Raw genomic sequence first — 21167 nt, forward strand, 5'->3', positions numbered from 1 at the left:
TCAATGCTAAGAATTTCTTTGGGTGTTCTCCCAATTGGCCACTGTAACTTCAAAGAACAAAGGACAGTACAGCACAGGAACAGGCCATTCGGCCCTCCAAGCCTGCACCGATATTGATGCCTGTCTAAACTAAAACCTTCTGCACTTCCGGGGTCCGTATCCCTCTTATTCCCATCCTATTCACGTATTTGTCAAGATGCCTCTTAAACGTCACTATTGTATCTGCTTCCACCACCTCCCCCGGCAGCAAGTTCCAGGCACTCACCACCCTCTGTGTAAAAAACTTGCCTCGCACATCCCCTCTAAACTTTGCCCCTCGCACCTGAAACCTATGTCCCCTAGTAACTGACTCTTTCACCGTGGGAAAAAGCTTCTGACTATCCACTCTGTCCATGCTACTCATAACTTTGTAAACCTCTATCAGGTCGCCCCTCCATCTCTGTCATTCCCATGAAGACAATCCGAGTTTATCCAACCTCTCCTCATAGCTAATACCCTCCAGACCAGGCAATAGCCTGGTAAACCTCTTCTGTACCCTCTCCAAAGCCTCCACATCCTTCTGGGAGTGTGGCGACCAGAATTGTACACAATATTCCAAGTGTGGCCTAACTATGGTTCTGTACAGCTGCAGCATGACTTGCCAATTTTTATACTCTATGCCCCGACCGGCCAAGAGAGTGTGGGAAAATGGCGCACTGACACGGAACACAAAAGTCCGAGTGTATCAGGCCTGTGTCCTCAGTACCTTGCTCTACGGCAGCGAGGCCTGGACAACGTATGCCAGCCAAGAGCGACGTCTCAATTCATTCCATCTTCGCTGCCTTCGGAGAATACTTGGCATCAGGTGGCAGGACTATATCTCCAACGCAGAAGTCCTTGAAGCGGCCAACACCCCCAGCTTATACACACTACTGAGTCAGCGGCGCTTGAGATGGCTTGGCCATGTGAGCCGCATGGAAGATGGCAGGATCCCCAAAGACACATTGTACAGCGAGCTCGCCACTGGTATCAGACCCACCGGCCGTCCATGTCTCCATTATAAAGACGTCTACAAACGTGACATGAAATCGTGTGACATTGATCACAAGTCGTGGGAGTCAGTTGCCAGCATTCGCCAGAGCTGGCGGGCAGCCATAAAGACAGGGCTAAATTGTGGCGAGTCGAAGAGACTTAGTAGTTGGCAGGAAAAAAGACAGAGGCGCAAGGGGAGAGCCAACTGTGCAACAGCCCCAACAAACAAATTTCTCTGCAGCACCTGTGGAAGAGCCTGTCACTCCAGAATTGGCCTTTATAGCCACTCCAGGCGCTGCTTCACAAACCACTGACCACCTCCAGGCGCGTATCCATTGTCTCTCGAGATAAGGAGGCCCAAAAGAAAGATGCCCCGACCGATGAAGGCAAGCATGCCGTATGCCTTCTTGACTACCTTATCGACCTGCGTTGCCACTTTCAGTGATCTGTGGACCTGTACGCCCAGATCTCTCTGCCTGTCAATACTCCTAAGGGTTCTGCCATTTACTGTATACTTCCCACCTGTATTAGACCTTCCAAAATACATTACCTCACATTTGTCCGGATTAAATTCCATCTGCCATTTCTCCGCCCAAGTCTCCAACCGATCTATATCCTGCTGTATCCTCTGACAATCCTCATCACTGTCCGCAACTCCACCAACCTTTGTGTCGTCCGCAAACTTACTAATCAGACCAGCTACATTTTCCTCCAAATCATTTATATATACTACAAAGAGCAAAGGTCCCAGCACTGATCCCTGCAGAACACCACTACTCACAGCCCTCCATTCAGAAAAGCACCCTTCCACTGCTACCCTCTGTCTTCTATGACCAAGCCAGTTCTGTATCCATCTTGCCAGCTCACCTCTGATCCTGTGTGACTTCACCTTTTGTACCAGTCTGCCATGAGGGACCTTGTCAAATACTTTACTGAAGTCCATGTAGACCACATCCACTGCCCTTGCTTCATCAATCATCTTCATCACTTCCTCAAAAAACTCGATCAAGTTAGTGAGACACGACCTCCCCTTCACAAAATCATGCTGCCTCTTGCTAATAAGTCCATTTGTTTCCAAATGGGAGTAGATCCTGTCCCAAAGAATCCTCTCCAATAATTTCCCTATCACTGACGTAAGGTTCACCGGCCTATAATTTCCTGGATTATCCTTGCTACCCTTCTTAAACAAAGGAACAACATTGGCTATTCTCCAGTCCTCTGGGACCTCACCTGTAACCAATGAGGATACAAAGATTTCTGTCAAAGCCCCAGCAATTTCCTCCCTTGCCTCCCTCAGTATTCTGGGGTAGATCCCATCAGGCCCTGGAAACTTATCTACCTTAATGTTTTTCAAGATGTCCAACACCTCCTTTTTGATAATGAGATGACCCAGACTATCTACACACCCTTTTCTGGACCATCATCCACCAAGTCCTGCTCTTTGGTGAATACTGATGCAAAGTACTCATTTAGTACCTCGCCCATTTCCTCTGGCTCCACGCATAGATTCCCTCCTCTGTCCTTGAGTGGGCCACCCCTTTCCCTAGTTACCCTCTTGCTCTTTATATACTTATAAAAAGCCTTGGGATTCTCCTTAATCCTGTTTGCCAATGGCTTTTCATGACCCCTTTTAGCCCTCTTGACTCCTTGCTTAAGTTCCTTCCTACTTTCTTTATATTCCTCAAGAGCTTCGTCTGTTCCTAGCCTTCTAGCTCTTATGAATACTTCCTTTTTCTTTTTGATTAGGCTCACAATATCCCTCGTTCTCCAAGGTTCCCGAAACTTGCTAAACTTATCCTTCATCCTCACAGGAACATGCCGGTCCTGGATTCTAATCAACTGACGTTTGAAAGATTCCCACATGTCAGATGTTGATTTACCCACAAACAGCCGCCCCCAATCTAAATTCTTCAGTTCCTGCCTAATATTGTTATAATTAGCCTTCCCCCAATTTAGCACCTTCACCCGAAGACTACTCTTATCCTTATCCACAAGTACCTTTAAAACTTACGGAATTATGGTCACTGTTCCCGAAATGCTCCCTTACTGAAACCTCGACCATCTGGCCAGGCTCATTCCCCAATACCAGTTCCAGTACGGCCCCTTCCCTAGTTGGACTATCTACATATTGTTTCAAGGAGTCCTCCTGGATGTTCCTTACAAATTCTGCCCCATCCGAGCCCCTAGCACTAAGTGAGTCCCAGTCAATATAGGGGAAGTTAAAATCACCCACCACAACAACCCTGTTGCTTTTGCATCTTTCCAAAATCTGTCTACATACCTGCTCTTCTACCTCCCTCTGGCTGTTGGGAGGCCTGTAGTAAACCCCCAACATTGTGACTGCACCCTTCCTATTCCTGAGTTCTACCCATATTGCCTTGCTGCATGAGCCCTCCGAGGTGTCCTTCCGCAGTACAGCTGTGATATTCTCCTTAACCAGTAATACAACTCCCCCACCCCTTTTACATCCCCCTCTATCCTGCCTGAAGCATCTGAATCCCGGAACGTTTAGCTGCCAATCCTGTCCTTTCCTCAACCAAGTCTCTGTAATAGCAACAACATCATAATTCCAAGTACTAATCCAAGTACTTCGACAGAAGATTGTTGGAAATCCCAGATAGGTGTACAAGAGCAGAGGGATTTAGGTGTTCAGGTTGCCAAGACATTAAAAACATGACCTCTAGTGGATCAGACCCAGAAAGAAAAAGAATACTAGGTTTGATGGTGAGAGGTATAGAATATAAAAGTCAAGGTTTAATGGTGAATTTAGATTAAATCTTAGTAAGGAGTATTGTGTGCAGTTCTGGACTCCACACTAAGATACGTTGAGGAACAGAGAAGGTGCAGCGCAGATTCAGTAAGTTAATATCTGGTATGGAAAGCAAAAATAAAAGAAAGACTTGGAAAATTGTGGCTGTATTCATCAAAACAGAGAAGATTACAGAGTGGTTTGATAGTGGTCTTTAAACGGATGGGAAAGGGTAGATAAAAAAGAGATTGTTTCAAATGGCTGAGTGTTCTAGAACAAGGGGCATAGACATGATTAAATGTAGGAGATTTAGGACAAAGAACAAAATAAGTTTCTTTTTACAGCGTGTTGTGAGGCTGTGGAATGCACTGCTGGAGTTAGCAATATTTGAGAATACGTTAGATGGTGGAAGGAAAGGGGATAAAGGGATTTGGAAGGATAGGCAGAGATTAGAACTACTGACTTGTGTGGAGGATAAACAGCAATATGGACTAATTCGGCCAATTGGCCTGTTTCCGTGCTGTAATTTCTAGGCAATTCAAGAAATGTTTGCAATGCAGCTTTGGCACAATGAAGTGTGTGTGCAAAAGGATAATGATACTGTACAAAGCTTCAAATGGTACCTCCCAGAGGTTGAGATGGTTCCCAACTAACATTTGAGCCAGAGGTGATGGGCAACAGAAAAAGTGCGTGCAAAAAATGAGCAGCACACTCACCTTTGCCTTGATCCTGGTGTTGGCAAACAAATTCTTCATTTGCAGCCAAGTAGGAAGGACTTGGATGGCTGCAGTGACTTAGTTGCAAGGTCCCTCCAGATAGTTTGCACCTGTGCTTCTACTTAGGCTAATCCTAAGCCCCAAATAAGGCGAAACTTTCTTGGTACACATCGTTCAGTATCACTTCCAACCATTCAGAAGTAAAAGGAACAGGGTAGCCCACATGTTTATACTGTGCAATTGTGACTAATTAGTCCACTTTTTGGCCACCACCACATCTTGCCCTTTAATGTTGAGCTGCATCCCTTGAACAGCTCCTGCCCAACCAGATTTTCTCATTTCAAACCAAGCAAGTTAGAGGCCAGACTCTCAGGACAAACTTTTTATATGCAAGTAACCTGCTCAAATTAGCATGAGGGATACAAAAATAAACACAGTTTGATGAAATGGGCCAGCACAACCTAATTTTTGCCATCCTTGCAAAATTGGGGCAATGGTGTGATATTTAGAGAATGAGAATGTCTTTTGCATCAATATCTTCATATTTCTTGTTTCTTTTCATGGGAAGAAATATGTTGATTTTGAGTGGAGTGGAGCAAACAATGTAAGGAAATTGCAAGGTGGAGAAATTCAACTTCATTTGCTTGATTTTTTGGGGTTCAAAATGAATTGCGAGGACAAATTTTGGGTAGCAATCTCAGCACCTAAAGTGCCCTGAAAGTATGCTGGTTAGCATATTTGAAGTCGGTGCCTTTTAGGTGTAATGGACGCCTGGCTGAAACTATCACTGGGGATGTTACACATGCAAATCTAGACCCAAACACCAGTGGTAGGACACAATTGCAAAATTCAGGCATAAATTGATGGAACTTGTGCCATTCAAGCTCAGCCCAGTTGTATCAGGTCCTGAAAAGCCTAACCAGTGATCCTTAAAGGGGTCATTAGAGGCCACTCCAGAAGTGGCCACAAAATTAGTTCCACAAAAATGCTGCAGTTCGTTGCGAGCCCGCGTTCGCCCTCTCTACTTTGCCTTTGCCCCCTTCATAGAAACACTGCCCCCCAATCTATCTGCCAGCTGGCAAGTCATCAGAACCATCCAAAATTCATCAGGCCCTGACTGGGAAGTGTATTCAGGATGCCCAATTGGTGTCCGCAGCTCATCTGTTTCCCTTCATATGCGGCCCGATGCCATATTAGCCCGGCAAGGACCTATATACAAAGCAATCGGCTCATCGACCGACTGCCTGATTTGGATGCTCGTAAAATTTCTTACCACAAATCTACAAAGCACACATATCGATAAAAATGGAGCAGACATGATGGGAATAGAGGAAACTGATTATGTTCAATGACCAAGTAAAATCCTTACTTATGAGTTGTAAACGTTAAGTAAATGTGACATCCCACTAAATATTGTACTTTCAGTTTGCAAACACACAAGCTGGTGCATGGGCCAGGTTAAGTCACTAGGTAGCTATTGAGAAATAATAAAGAAATTAGATTTGTGCATTAAGATGTGTGAAAATATTTCATTAGAATGGCCATCTAATATTTAATTTTAAAGAATAAAATCACATTTCCTTTCAAAGTTCTTCAAAGATGAAAATAGAGCCACATGAAGAAAATGCACAAAAAAAAAAAAATGCTTGAGGACCTGAGAATGCTGTGAATCAGTTTACTGGTCCGGGCATGTCTTCAGGGGGCAGACAGTGAACATGTTCATTGAGCTGTGATTCTCCCTTTTTGACACCATTTTACACATCAGAGATTGAGTTGATCGTGTCTATGATACAACTACCTCAATTTTTACATCCTTGTCATTTATTTGGAACCTAGGATCTTGGTAAAAGGCTTTTATTCAATCAAATGAGCAATTTCAAAATAAAAGTTGCTTCCAGATCCGAAATGGATATTGAATGGAGGAGGCCAGTAAAAACTGGGAAAAATGTACTTTTCTATCAAAAAGACAAAAGATGGAAAAGGATATATTTGTCAGAAAACAGGAGAGAAATTCATATAAAAATAGGAAAGAAAAAGAACACAAAAGAAAGTAAGAGAAAAAGGTGTGTGGATGATAAATACTTTTTAGATTTGGATTGTGTTTTCAGTGTTTTAATTCTGTTGCTAGGTTAAGCAATGCCTCGATTTTAAAATTCTCATCCTTGCTTTCAAATCCCTCCATGGCCTTGCACCTTTCTATCTCTGTAATCCCCTCCAGCCCTACAAGCCTGCGAGATCTCTCCACTCCTGTAATTCTGGCCTCTTGCGCAACCCCGATTTTAATCGCTCCACCTGTGGCGGCTGTATCTTCAGCTGCCAGGTATCTAAGATCTGGAATTTCCTCCCAAAACATCTCTCCCTCCACCTCCCTCTTCTTTAAGACGTCCTTAACTGACCTCTTTGACCATCATCTTCCCTAATACCTCCTTATGTGGCTCGGTGTCAAATTTTGTTTCATAACATTCCAGTGAAGTGCCTCGTGATGTTTTACTCTGTTAACAGCGCCATAGAAGTGCAACTTACTGTTGTAGCTTTAACATTATATTAAGCCATTCCAGACATCCGAAAAGCTCCATTACTACAATTTTGATTCAGGTGGTCATTTATCTGGATCTGCTAATGGGCTAGAGGTAGAACAATTACTTAAAAGTCCTTATTTTTCCATGATTTTATGAAAAAAAGTCACATTTCAAATTTCATTACGATGTATGGAGATAAATTTTGATCTTTATCGCCTGGATGTTAAGCGCCATCTAGGCACAGTGCTGAGAAGTACATCGGATGGGGAGGATTGAACACCTGTTTCTGAATTTGCACAAGTTTCTTTCCATTGATTGAAATGTGAGGAAAATCAGGGAACTGCTTCTGGCACTTGACCCCATTTGCCCAATTTCCCTCTGTACACTGTACCTGTACCTAGGCAATAAAGAAGAAAATCTAATCTCGAATGTCTTGAGCTGCTTTAGCATTTGGAAAAGCTGCTCATTTACTAATGGCACTGATTATTTGCTTTAGCTCAGCCTGCATGCTAACGTCTCTTGCCAGTAGTTTGATATTGTAAAATCTTGCAAAATGTGAAAGAATGCAAACTGGCAGGTGTGTTTAATTTTTTCTCACCCGAATAACAATGGAAAATGTGTCTGGACTGTGAAAATAATAATCTTCAGAAATGTGTGCACAAGTGGAAAAACTTAATGAAGTTAGGTGCTTCTGTTGGGAAATGATACAGAAAGGGAAGCATTTTTAGAATTGATTTACATATATTTCCATATTTGTGGCAGTTCAATTTTAATTAAAGTAACACTTCACCTTCTCGAGTGGAGACTGATGGGTGGGAATGATTGAAGAGAAAAACCTCAGTAAAGGGGGTGTTCAGCCGATGCTCTGCACGGCTAGACTGAGTGTCAATTTTTTTCATCTAAACCTGGAATAAGATTCCATTTTACTCACTGTCACCAGCACTAAAGTTATTTAACAATAGCATATTATATGGAAATGACAAAATATCAGAGATTGGAAGAATAATGTCTTACTTTTAAAATGTAAGTCACATAAAATGAGCCATTTCTTTAAGAGTCACAGAGATGGAGGTAGTGCAGTGTGCAGCGATGTGTTCCTGTAACAAAGACTTTGTTTCTGCTTATTGAATTGGTCAAATTCTCCAAGTCAAATTGTTGATTTTTTTCCCTTTTCTAGCCATGTTTCTCTTGTACAGTTTAATGGCCATTGTGATCTAAGATCACTGTGTCTAACAGCATTTCTGCATGTTACTGTGCCGTTAAATTGCTCACTCATGTTATTTTTATATGCTTGTTATTTTAAGAAGTTTTATTTCCCGATGTCTAGATTTATCGAGATGATGTCTGTTCCTGAACATAAATTTCTTGACTTCTGATAGATGCTCATAAATTGAAAGCGCCCTTATTCATTACCAGTTGGGAGCAATATCAGAGGCAAGGAATGCTGAATTTATTAATGCCATTGTTAGTGTTGCTGTTTTTTTCTGTACATCAGTTATGTTTTATGTATATTTAAAAACATTAACCATGATGCATTAGGCAACATTAAATTAGCTGCCATGTTAGACTTCCATTTCTAACACCAGCAGTGCATAATGAATATATGTTGTTACGCCAATGTTTTTTTTATTTGGTCCACTGACTGGAGATCTGAATTTATATATTTTTTTAAAAGACATTTTTAAAAGACAATGTTATGGTTTCGTGAGGAGGGGTCAAAGGGCCTCCCTCTTTTCCCTCTCCTTGTTTCATTACAACAGGTTTAATTCTTTCTTAAAGTGGCCAATTCAGTAGGTGTTTCATTGTAAGTAATCGAACGGGTTTTCTTGAGTTAACAAAGAAAAAGGTTAACTTTATTGTACCTAAACCGAACTAATAAAATAATAAACAACGCACCAACTTTCACTCTCTCACACACAGTAGAGGTTTACGCACACACAAATATGTTACAGAGTGGGGAAAGGTAGATTGGTTGAGTTAGAGTCCAGAAAACAAATGGGTATACAGTCTGTGAGCTTTGAAGATTTGGCTTGCTTCTTGCTGAATTCGGTAGTCCTGAGGCTTTTAGTTTGAAGAGGTAGATGACTGGTTTGGTGGGTCTCTTTGGAGACAGCAATGTGAATGATTTCCTCCAATGGGGTTTCTGATTTTAGCCGGGGTCAGTCAAGGTGGTGGTCAGTCAACAAGCAGGATTTGAAAGCTTTCAAGCTGGAATGGAGAGAGAGAGAGGCACCCCCACTTAGGGTCTGCACTTGTCAGAGTCCAGTTTCTTCTCCTTTGCTGCAGAGAAAAACACCAGTTTAAAATCACAGATGGGGAGGGGCTTGTCACATGCAGAAACTCAGTCATACAAACATAGCAGCTAGCAGTATTTCTCTGCTTGCTGAGAGAACAGGTAGATCTTTTAAACTGCTTGGGTCTTGGTTCTTGCTGGTATATTGGCAGACATTTCATCTCTTGCTGCACAGTCTTTTGCAATGTAGGATACAGTGTAGCAAACTAGGTGATCATCTTAAGATGAAAGGATGACTTTGCTGGCAGCTTGTCTTTTAAAAAAATATAAAGTCAGAACTCCAGTCAGAGGACCAAATAAAATTATCATTCAACAAACCACATTGGCCTAACAACAAGCTGCCAGCAAAGTCATCCTTTCAGCTTAAGATGATCACCTAATTTGCAACACTAAACCCTACATTGCAATGTTTGTGAGGAGAGAGACAAAATGTCTGCTAAATCTCCAGAAAGAACCAAGACCCAGGAAGTTTAAAGGAACTACCTGTTCTCTCAGCAAGCAGAAGAATTACTGCGATCTGCTATATTTGAATCACTGAGTGATTATCATGTGACAAGCCCTTCCCCATCTGTGGTTTTAAGCTGGTGCAGCAGAGGAGAAGCAACTGGACTCTGACATGAGCAGACCTTAAGTGAGGGTTCCTCTCTCTCTCTCCATTCCTGCTTGAAAGCTTTCAAATCCTGCCTGTTGACTGACCACCTTGGCATACTCCAGCTACAATTAGAAACCCCGTTGGAGGAAATCATCTGCATCGCTATCTCCAAGAGACCCACCAAACCAATCATCTACCTCCTCAAACTAAAAACTTCAGGACCACCGAATTCAGCTAGAAGCCAGCCAAATCACCAAACCCCACAGACTGTATACCTTTTTTATGGCCTATAACTCAACCAATCTACCTTTCCCCACTCTGTAACCTATTTGAATGTGTATAAATCTCCAGAGTGTGTGTGACAGTGAAAGTTGGTGAGTTGTTTATTATTTTTATTAGTTCAGTTTAGGTACAATAAAGTTAACTTTTTTTGTTGTTAACTCAAGAAAACCTGTCCGATTGGTTCTTGTTATGATCATAGCAAGTAAGTAATGAAACACCTACTGAATTGGCCAGTAAATCCACTTTAAGAAAGAAAGAAATCTGTTGTGGTCTAACAAGAAGAGGGAAAAGAGGGAAGCCCTCCAACCCCTCCTCACTTGCCATAACAATATTAATATATAGTTTTCAGTCAAAAGGCAGTAATAAATTTATTATTGTTCAGTAAGTTGTCAATGAGGATGATCAGCTTGACTGACCAACTCAACCTGCAGGCTCATCCTTATATCAACTTGTATGCCATCATATACAACCCTCTGTGTTCCTATGCATCCCCAAATCATAATTTGTCACTTCAGTAACTTAATGCTTTATTGGGTTTTCATCAAACTCAATGCACAACTTTCTGTCCTTTCAGGCTGCTATATTTCAAACTGGACACTCAAGAAATTGTCTGTACATCAATAAATACTGACATGTCATTTCAATAACTTAAGGTTATGAGACTTTCTCTCATCGAACTCTACATTTCTTATAAAGAAAGGTTGATGGGAACTAGCCATGCATAAGCAGACTTGTCCTCCAAATATGTTAGGGAAACTCAATGAGAATTTCACAAAGTTTGCTGCAGTATTCCCTTGTTCCATTGATGTACATTTTTTTCTTAAAATCTTAGTTTCGCTTTATCCCACTCCAAGGTCACAATGCATTGCCCATTGTCCAGGCCTCTGCCTAAAGGGGTGTTGATCAGAGTGTGAGAAGGTGTGCAAAACTGCTGCTGGGATGGCTTGGCCTTGGTTTATTTTTCTCCCCCCTCCCAATTAGGGAAGTATGTTTTTCTGGTTAATGGCAGAAAACGTAGCTGAGATAGGCAGTATCTGTGCAGGGAATCCAAAGGCACAGGGCATCATAACACGAAAGTGTAGCACTACTGTCAAGCTGGGGCTCCTCCTTGTATGATTCTGAGTTCTTTTAAAAATTGTCTAGCTGTAAAATGAAGCCACAAAGTGTAATACAAGATAAGTGATGCTGTCCTTTTGCACTATTGTTAGGAAATAGGCATCTGACAGCATAAATAAGAGCATAAGAACTAGGAACAGGAGTAGGCAATTCAGCCCCTCGAGTCTGCTCCGCCATTCAATATGATCATGGCTGATCTCACCTCGGCTATATTCTAGATTCAGTTCCAAAGACTGCTGAGATCCTGATTATTGTGAGAGGATGCAAATAGAGGGTAGGTACATGCCCATGGGGAGAAAGCAGAAATTGGTTTGTAAGCCACTTCCCATTCCATCTTTCCTACCCATTCTAGTTGCCAGAGCTCTCAGAGCACTATCTCCCTGGTGTCTGTCATAGTTGCTGCATGTACTTGGACTATGGAGGGGTAACTAGAGAGAATTGACTTGTTTCATATTTAAGAAAAACTGAAGTCTGAAATTTCCAATGCTACATGCACAAATGGTGTTTATGCCACACATCCAACAATGTTATCGCAGTAGAGCTGGAGCAGTTCTGAAGATATGACAGTCTGAAAACGTCTCCTTCTGGAAACAGGCAAGGAAACTTTACGATGCAATCTATGATACTTGCATTTGCATACCTAGCCTCATAAATTCCCAGTAATAGGACTTGACCATGAGTTTCCTCAGAATTGTTCTGGCACCACCATTTTCACTTCACTGGAAGTGTGGTGGAAACCCCATTCACACGTGTAAACAAGACATCTGGCATGATTTTAGCAGTTATGGCATTGAAGCAGGAACAGCTCTGAGGAACTCCATGGCCCTCGTGCTAGCACCACACAGCTCGTATTTTATTGTTGAGCATCTTTGGAGGTTGGCAATTCTGTGAGCAAAAGCCTCATTAAGGGTGCCAAAGTTATGCAAATTGAAGGAGCTACAATTTTCTCATGATTTGCAAGAGAAATATGCATGCATCAAACTAGATATCAAAAATTAGGCCACTGTCTAACTCATCCCTGAACTTTCAATGTCCCTTTGTTCTAAAGATGTGTCATGCTGATTCTCATAGTTTTGCATGCTTGCTGCCTTTTGCATTTCTTCATGAGTGATTTTTGTTTTGTTTTGGCATCTTTGATTTTTTTTCATCTTTCAGGTAACTTAGAAGACCTTTGGAACAATCCTGCTGTGTTACAATGGGCCTTATTCTCGAACTCCCTTTTGTCTTCAGAGAGCTGGAGAACAAAAAAGGAGTTCCAGAGCATAAGAGAAAGCAAAATTTTTGTTTTATTCATTCATGGGATGTGGGCGTCGCTGGCCAGGTCAGCATTTATTGCCCATCCCTAATTGCCCTTGAGAAGGTGGTGGTGAGCTGCCTTCTTGAACCGCTACAGTCCATTTGGGGTAGGTACACCCACAGTGCTGTTAGGAAGGGAGTTCTAGGATTTTGACCCAGCGACAGTGAAGGAACGGCGATATAGTTCCAAGTCAGGATGGTGCGTGACTTGGAGGGGAACTTGCAGGTGGTGGTGTTCCCATGCATTTGCTGCCCTTATCCTTCTAGTTGGTAGAGATCGCGGGTTTGGAAGGTGCTGTCGAAGGAGCCTTGGTGCGTTGCTGCAGTGCATCTTGTAGATGGTACACAGTGCTGCCATTGTGCGTCAGTGGTGGAGGGAGTGAATGTTTGTAGATGGGGTGTGAATCAAGTGGGCTGCTTTGTCCTGGATGGTGTTGAGCTTCTTGAGTGTTGGAGCTGCACCCATCCAGGCAAGTGGAGAGTATTCCATCACACTCCTGACTTGTGCCTTGTAGATGGTGGACAAGCTTTGGGGAGTCAGGAGGTGGGTTACTCGCCGTAGGATTCCTAGCCTCTGACCTGCTCTTGTAGCCATGGTATTTATTTGGCTACTCCAGTTCAGTTTCTGGTCAATGGTAGCCCCTAGGATGTTGTTAGTGTGGGATTCAGCGATCAAAATGTAATTGAATGTCAAGGGGAGATGGTTAGATTCTCTCTTGTTGGAGATGGTCATTGCCTGGCACTTGTGTGTCGCGAATGTTATTTGCCACTTATCAGCCCAAGCCTGGATATTGTCCAAGTCTTGTTGCATTTCTACACGGACTGCTTCAGTATCTGAGGAGTCGCGAGTGGTGCTGAACATTGTGAAATCATCAGCGAACATCCCCACTTCTGACCTTATGATTGAAGGAAGGTCATTGATGAAGCAGCTGAAGATGGTTGGGCCTAGGACACTACCCTGAGGAACTCCTGTAGTGATGTCCTAGAGCTCAGATGATTGACCTCCAACAACCACAACCATCTTCCTTTGTGCTAGGTATGGCTGCAACCAGCGGAGAGTTTTCCCCTGATTCCCATTGACTTCAGTTTTGCTCGGGCTCCTTGATACCATACTCGGTCAAATACTGCCTTGATGTCAAGGCCAGTCACTCACACCTCACCACACCTCTTGAGTTCAGCTCTTTTGTCCATGTTTGAAGCAAGGCTACAATGAGGTCAGGAGCTGAGTGGCCCTGGCGGAACCCAAACTGAGCTTCACTGAGCAGGTTATTGCTAAGCAAGTGCCGCTTGATAGCACTGTTGATGACACCTTCCATCACTTTACTGATGATTGAGAATAGGCTGATGGGGCGGCAAATGGTTGGGTTGGACTTGTCCTGCTTTTTGTGTACAGGACATACCTGGGCAATTTTTCACATTGCAGGGTAGATGCCAATGTTGTAGCTGTACTGGAACAGCTTGGCTAGGGGCATGGCAAGTTCTGGAGCGCAGGTCTTCAGTACTATTGCTGGAATATTGTCAGGGCCCATAGCCTTTGCAGTTTTCAGTGCCTTCAGTCATTTCTTGATATCACACGGAGTGAATTGAATTGGCTGAAGTCTGGCATCTGTGATGCTGGGGACTACAGGAGGAGGCCGAGATGGATCATCAACTTGGCACTTCTGGCTGAAGATTGTTGCAAATGCTTCAGCCTTATCTTTCACACTGATGCGCTGGGCTCCCCCATTATTGAGGATGGGGATATTTGTGGAGCCACCTCCTCCAGTTCGTTGTTTAATTGTCCACCACCATTCACAGCTGATGTGGCAGGACTACAGAGCTTAGCTCTGATCTGTTGGTTATGGGATCGCTTAGCTCTGTCTATCGCATGCTGCTTATGCAGTTTGGCATGCAGATAGTCCTGTGTTGTAGCTTCACCAGGTTGACACCTCATTTTGAGATATATCTGGTGTTGCTCCTGGCATGCCCTACTGCACTCTTCATTGTACCAGGGTTGGTCTCCTGGCTTGATGGTAATGGTAAAGTGGGGGATATGCCGGGCCATCAGGTTACAGATTGTGGTTGAGTACAATTCTGCTGCTGCTGATGGCCCACAGTGCCTCATGGATGCCCAATTTTGCATTGCTAGATCTGTTCGAAATCTATCCCATTTAGGATGGTGGTAGTGCCACACAACACGATGGAGGGTATCCTCAATGTGAAGGTGGAACTTCATCTCCACAAGGACTGTGCGGTGGTCGCTCCTACCAATACTGTCATGGAGAGATACATCTGCGGCAGGCAGATTGATGAGGATGAGGTCAAGTATGTTTTTCCCTCGTATTGGTTCCCTCACCACCTGCCGCATACCCAGTCTAGCAGCTATGTCCTTTAGGACTCAGCCAGCTCTGTCAGTAATGGTGCTACCGAGCCACTCTTGGTGATGGACATTTCCATCTCCCAGCCAGAGTACATTCTGGGCCCTTGTCACCCTCAGTGCTTCCTCCAAGTGCTGTTCAACATGGAGGAGTACTGACTCATCAGCTGAGGGAGGGCGGTAGGTGGTAATCAGCAGGAGGTTTCCTTGTCCATGTTTGACCTGATGCCATGAAACCTCATGGGGTCCAGAGTCGATGTTGAGGACTCCCAGGGCAACTCCCTCCCTACTGTATACCACTGTGCCACCACCTCTGGTGGATCTGGCCTGCCATTGGGACAGGACATACCTGGGGATGGTGATGGCAGTGTCTGGGACATTGTCTGTCAGGTTTGATTCTGTGAGTATGACTATGTCAGGCTGTTGCTTGGCTAGTCTGTGGGAAAGCTCTCCCAACTTTGGCACAAGCCCTCAGATGTTAGTAAGGAGAACTTTGCAGGGTCGACAGGGCTGGGTTTGCCATTGTCGTTTCCAGTGCCTAGGTCAATGCCGAGTGGTCCATCCGGTTTCATTCTTTTTTTATTGACTCCATAGTGGTTAGATACAACTGAGTAGCTTGCTAGGCCACTTCTGAGGGCACGTAAGAGTCAACCACATTGCTGTGGGTCTGGAGTCATATGTAGGCCAGACCAGGTGAGGACAGCAGATTTCCTTCCCTGAAGGGCATTAGTGAACCAGATGGGTTTTTACAACAATCGACAATGGTTTCATGGCCATCATTAGACTCGCTTATTAATTCCAGATTTATTAATTGAATTCAAATTCCACCTTCTGCTGTGGTGGGATTTGAACCCATGCCCCCAGAGCAATACCCTGGGTCTCTGGGTTACTAGTCCAGTGACAATACCACTACACCACCACTTCCCCAAGGTGCAGCTAGCACTTTCGCTGCATTTTGTACTGACCATGCACAATCAATTCTTACCATATTATCAATTAATCGTCCTATATTATTATTATCCACCATGCAAGTCGATCCATTTGCCTCCTGTCAGAGTATTATCCAGCCAATTCCCCAGCATGGTCAATCCCGATAGAATAGAGTTGACGACACTAGATCCCAAGGTCTCTTTAGAATCATTTAGAACATTCTTGAGATAATCCATGGCTTCAATTTGGACATCTGATAAGGGGAAGATTTTGTCTGTTTGAAATACCTGAAGGTATGAGTTTGTTCCAATCGATTCTTTTGCGAAGATCAAGTAGAACAGGTTCTAACTGATAAAATATAAATTTAGGACTTGTACTAAGATCTTCCGCACACAAAGAGTGATCAATACATGGAACAGACTAATGGATAGAATAATGGAAGTGAAAACCTTGGAATCATTGAAGAACCAGTTGGGTGCTGCAGTGAAGGGACTCTAGGATCTTCCTGGATGGATGAATTCAGATGGAGCGAATAGCCTTTTCATTCTTAATTATCTTAAGATCTGGTTTGTACTATATTATGGAAAGGTAGTTTGAATTTGTAATAGTTTACAAACTCATATAGATCCTTGTGATGCTGACTAGCATATTGCCAAATGTGGGTTCACTTTTCCTGTGAGGCTTATGATTGATAATAACATCCATCACTGATTCTTGCTGTTTGATACCTCTTGTGTGAAATAGTCTTTTGGGATTTGTTGGACTGTATAAATTACATAAATAGTTTGACCATATCTTGGCTTCTGTGTTTACAGCTGAGAGCACATGCAGTTGACATGAATGGAAACAAGGTGGAAAACCCAATTGACCTTTACATCAATGTTATTGATATGAATGATAACAGACCAGAGTTTGTGAACCATGTGTACAATGGGAGTGTGGCTGAAGGATCAAAACCAGGTAAAGAGAGAAATGATTAACCAACAAAACTACATATCGCATCCCTTTTTTAGCCAGGAACTGTTGACTGAAAAGATTAATTCCATCTGTACAGGTTAACACAATAATGTATTCTTCCACAGAGCATAGAACAATAGAGTTCAGGGTCACAGCTGACATTACCCACCTGAGATCTTTACCTCAGCCTTGGGGGGAAGAACATCAGTAATGGGCATAACTACTTGTGGGCCACCTGGTAGTTACAGATCAACTTTGACAAAACTTGGAAAAAGGCTGTTATCACTTAATTGGATCAGAATGTATGGCACAGGAGACCTTAAGTATTGATGTACTTGAGACAGAATAAAACTGACAGTGTTTATCCAGTCCATGGCACTGTGAAACATATTATTTTTGCTTTATACTGTTGTAAAGAATACATTTCTAATACATTATTTACAGACTTTCAAAAACAGTTTTAGACTTGGTTGTATGCAAATTCATGTTGTGCTGTTGTATTACACAGAAACAAGTAATTTGGCCCAACAGATCCATGTCGATATTTAAGCTCCACATGAGCCTCCTCCCACCCCTCTTCATCTAATCCCATCAACATATTCTTCCAATCCTTTCTCACTCATGGGTGTACCTAGCTTCCCCTTGAATGCATCTATGCTATTAGTCTCAATTACTCCTATGGTCATGACTTCCACATTCAATCTACTTTTTGGGTACATAGGTTTCTCCTGAAGTCCCTATTAGACTTATCAGTCCAACCTTATATTTCTGGTCTCATCCGCAAGTGGAAACATCTTCTCTAACTCAATTCTATCAAACCCTTTCATAATCTTAAAGACTTCTATCAGATCACCCCTCAGTCTTCTATAGTTCTCTATCGCTTTAGAGATTGAAATTATGGTAATGATTTTTACTAATTCAAAATATTGATTATTATACTACATATTTTATCTTCCTTGACTTTTTCTATCTCCCCGTCTAACTTTCAAACATGGTCTATTGACTTCAGTCCCAGACCTTTTCTTACAGAGATGCTTTGTCTTCTATGACATTGGAACTGCCACCAATTCCTTTCCTGATCAAAAAAAACAGACAGATACTTATTGTGGGGAGAAAAGAATAATGTTAGTTTAGGATTTGGCGGGCTTTTGAGCAGTGATTTAAACATTGTTGCCAGCTAGTAGTTTTAGTTTTGTTGGAAAGGTTGAGTGAATGATCCACATGAAAACACTTGCTGCTTACCTCAGGTACAGGACTAAATTACACTGAAAGACTAATTGTAGCTCTGATCCAAATCCTAAACAGACCTCATCAAGAGCCATAAATCATGGTATCACATTAAGCAAATCAATGTCTAGTTTTGCCAAGAGCAGTCTTCTTTTTTCCATTCGTTTTATTTGGAGAACAGCTTGTGCAGTTAGAGAAAAGGATAAATTAGCTAATATAAGCAAATGTGTTTTTAATTGTTTTAAATGCACCTTTTGTAGGCTGACAAAACAGATAATTCAGTGTTAAAATTGCAGTGAATCATCTCATTGAAATTAAAGGTATGCAAATGTTGAAATTGAGCAGTCATTTTATTTATCTTAATAATATGAACTTTATTTTTCCTCTCTGGGATTTGATTGTGTTTTGAGTCCATTAAAATAGCATGTAGCTTTCAAAAGGCTGATAAGCCTTACCTTACTTAAGAATTGGACATTCTGTGGTTAAAAAGACTTGCATTTACTCAGTGCAATATAACTTAGCTTTCGGGGTTAAAAACCTACCAGTGCAATAAGTTTACACATTATGGGTTGGATTTTGTGTAGGAGTTGGGGCTCCCGGTGCTGGATCAAAAAGGCGGGGAGAACCCCACTATTTGGGATAGGAATGTAATATTGTACTAATGTGCTTCCTGGCTTGCTGCAACCTTGACCTTGAGGCACACACTGCAGGCAGCCATCTCAAGGCAGTTCAATAAAGACACAGTACAAGCAAAACTGTTGTCCTGTGAGCTCGTAACACCCACCTGTGCCTTTTTGTGCCCTCCAGAGCGATCCTCCGGTCTTTTTAAAATCAAAGAATCACCAGCTGGATCCCCATCCCTTTACAGATGGGGATCCCGCCTCCATGAGATGCCGCCCAGAGGGCAGGCAGCTCAGCAATATTGGCAGTGCCACCAGGAGCGGTGGCCACTGCCAGTACTGCAAAGACCTCAGACCCAGGCCCAGCGCTGGAACCCCGGACAAGAGATAGATGAGGCAGGGTCGCTGGAGCCATTCTGGAAGGCCTCGGTGAGGGGAGGCTGGGATGTTCCTGCAGTCCAGGGGGAAGGAGGGTGTCGTGGGGTAAAGTTGTTCACAAATTGCCCACGAAGGAGGGACCCTCCCCAAGCCCATAGGGAGAGTGCCCTGTGTTGCAAAGCATCCTTCCCGGGCGGCGGACGCATCCCTGCCACAGGTAAGATCCCAGTGGCAGCATGAAGAGGCCCTTAAGGGACTCATTTGGCCTCTGGGCAGGAAGGCCGCACCCCCTGCCCCGGCATCCCGCGACCCGTCACGATACTCCGTGCCCCTGACCCCTGCTTCTGACAAAATCCAGCCCTATGAATTCCGTTTTCCATCAACATGCCCTCACAGGCACAAATAGCATTGAGTTTGTATATTTTGCAGCAACATCACCATAATAGTGTGCAGAGTTTCAATCTAGTGTGAAAGTAGGTGCTGTATAATGAGCTGCATTGTTATGCTAATTTTTATTTTGCAGCTGACTTTATTTAGGAATGTTTGCTGATATATGGTGGAAACTCTCTCTTCCTTTACTGAGAACAATCTAAATTTGGAAAGAAAAAAACACAGCGTTGCAGACCTGTAAGGTGCATTTTCTGGTTGTGGTTTATTTCCTGCTTGAGCCACTACTAAAATTACTTTTTAAATATTCATGGACGATAAGTTACAAACAAAAAGGACTCCCTTTGGCCATAACAGTTGAGAAATTGACATCAGAGAGGGGATGAGTGAACACTTTCATTTTGTACAGATTAATTGGTGCTGCCTAAAGCTGTAAACACATTGTCATACAAGATGAACGCGAAAGCCTACTCAAAAGCAAATTTTGCACTCTCTATAATTCTACTCACTTATTTTCCCTCCTATTTTCGCTTCCATTACACCATTTCTCTCAATATGATCTTCTTTGCAGGTCTTTGTTTCCAACTGTCTGCCCTTACTATCTATTATTTTATGCATTTGTCTAATTTACTAAAATGATACAAAATCCATTCCTCCCTTTTTCCTTCTTGCTTTCTGTCTCCCTGGACCAGCCTCTTCTCAACAGTAAATCAAACAGGTTTGAAGCCTTTCGACAAATGTAACAGGCTTAGCAAAATGCAATCTTAACACAACCAGATCTAATCTTTTCTTTGATTTTAATTCGTATTTTGTTTTAAATAATTTTATAGAAACCAAGTGAGCCAGAACTTTCCGAAAAATCAACCATTGAATTAACAAGCACCAGTCAGCAGTCTTTTGGGCTTGCAAACTGTGCAGAATGATGCCAGTCTGCAGTTTATGTTTTGGTAAATCACTAAGCCCTGTCAAATAGCTTGTATCCTTTTGGCTGTGCTGCTGACTGTCATTTGAAGAGTATGGTTCCTATATTGACTCTATGCAGCCAGGACACTCACTCATTTTCAGGAGAACATTTTGAGACTTTGACGCTTTGCTGATAATGTACATCCACGAGTGGCACTATCAATGATTTGGCAATCTGGAAGTGTCAGTAGTGATACAGAATTTATGACATTTCTCTGGTTCAATGCAACAAATGGATATAATTCTGCAGTTTTTAAATTTAAATTGTTATTCAAGTTATATGTAACTTTAATCCACTTTGATTTTAAGATTTCAAAATGGAAACATTTGCTGATCTAAGTTTAAAGCAATCACTTATTTTATTTTAAGTTTGTACGCAACTCATTTTCAGCCTTATAATTGTGCCTTCATTGCACAACATGATTTGGGATTCATTTTATCTTTATTAAAAGCCCAAGACTCAAACTGTAGATATCTACAGATGGAACAGAATAGATTTTATAAAACAGCAAGTTATTATTGGAAATGGATTTTGAAAAATATTTTACTGCTGCAATCTACCGTGTCCAGTGTGGGCAGGCAAGGTGAGCTCTCAATCTCAGTATTGTCATCAGTGGAAGGTGCTCAGTGAAAGCTTCTCAACAGGGATAGAGGTAAAATGTTGAATAAGTCACCTCTGTTCTGTCCTGTGCACCTGTCCTGAGCAACAATGGCAGAGGTCTGGGAGCTGATTGGTACACAGTCCAATTACACCTAGAGGATAGAAGCATATATT

The 21167-nt window shown here is 42.5% G+C and overlaps 1 protein-coding gene across 3 annotated transcripts in view; it reads left to right on the forward strand.

Annotated features, from left to right (window-relative positions):
• LOC137378111 (cadherin-4-like) overlaps window positions 1-21167 on the forward strand; it is a 714047-nt gene that overhangs the window by 585686 nt on the left and 107194 nt on the right. For all 3 annotated transcript variants that reach the window (XM_068048209.1, XM_068048211.1, XM_068048210.1), the window contains one exon: window positions 16676-16820. In XM_068048209.1, coding sequence (XP_067904310.1) covers window positions 16676-16820 — 145 coding nt within the window. The remainder of the gene's footprint in view (window positions 1-16675; window positions 16821-21167) is intronic.

Source organism: Heterodontus francisci, chromosome 16 (assembly GCF_036365525.1).
Source record: "Heterodontus francisci isolate sHetFra1 chromosome 16, sHetFra1.hap1, whole genome shotgun sequence".
Classification (NCBI taxonomy): Eukaryota; Metazoa; Chordata; class Chondrichthyes; order Heterodontiformes; family Heterodontidae; genus Heterodontus; species Heterodontus francisci.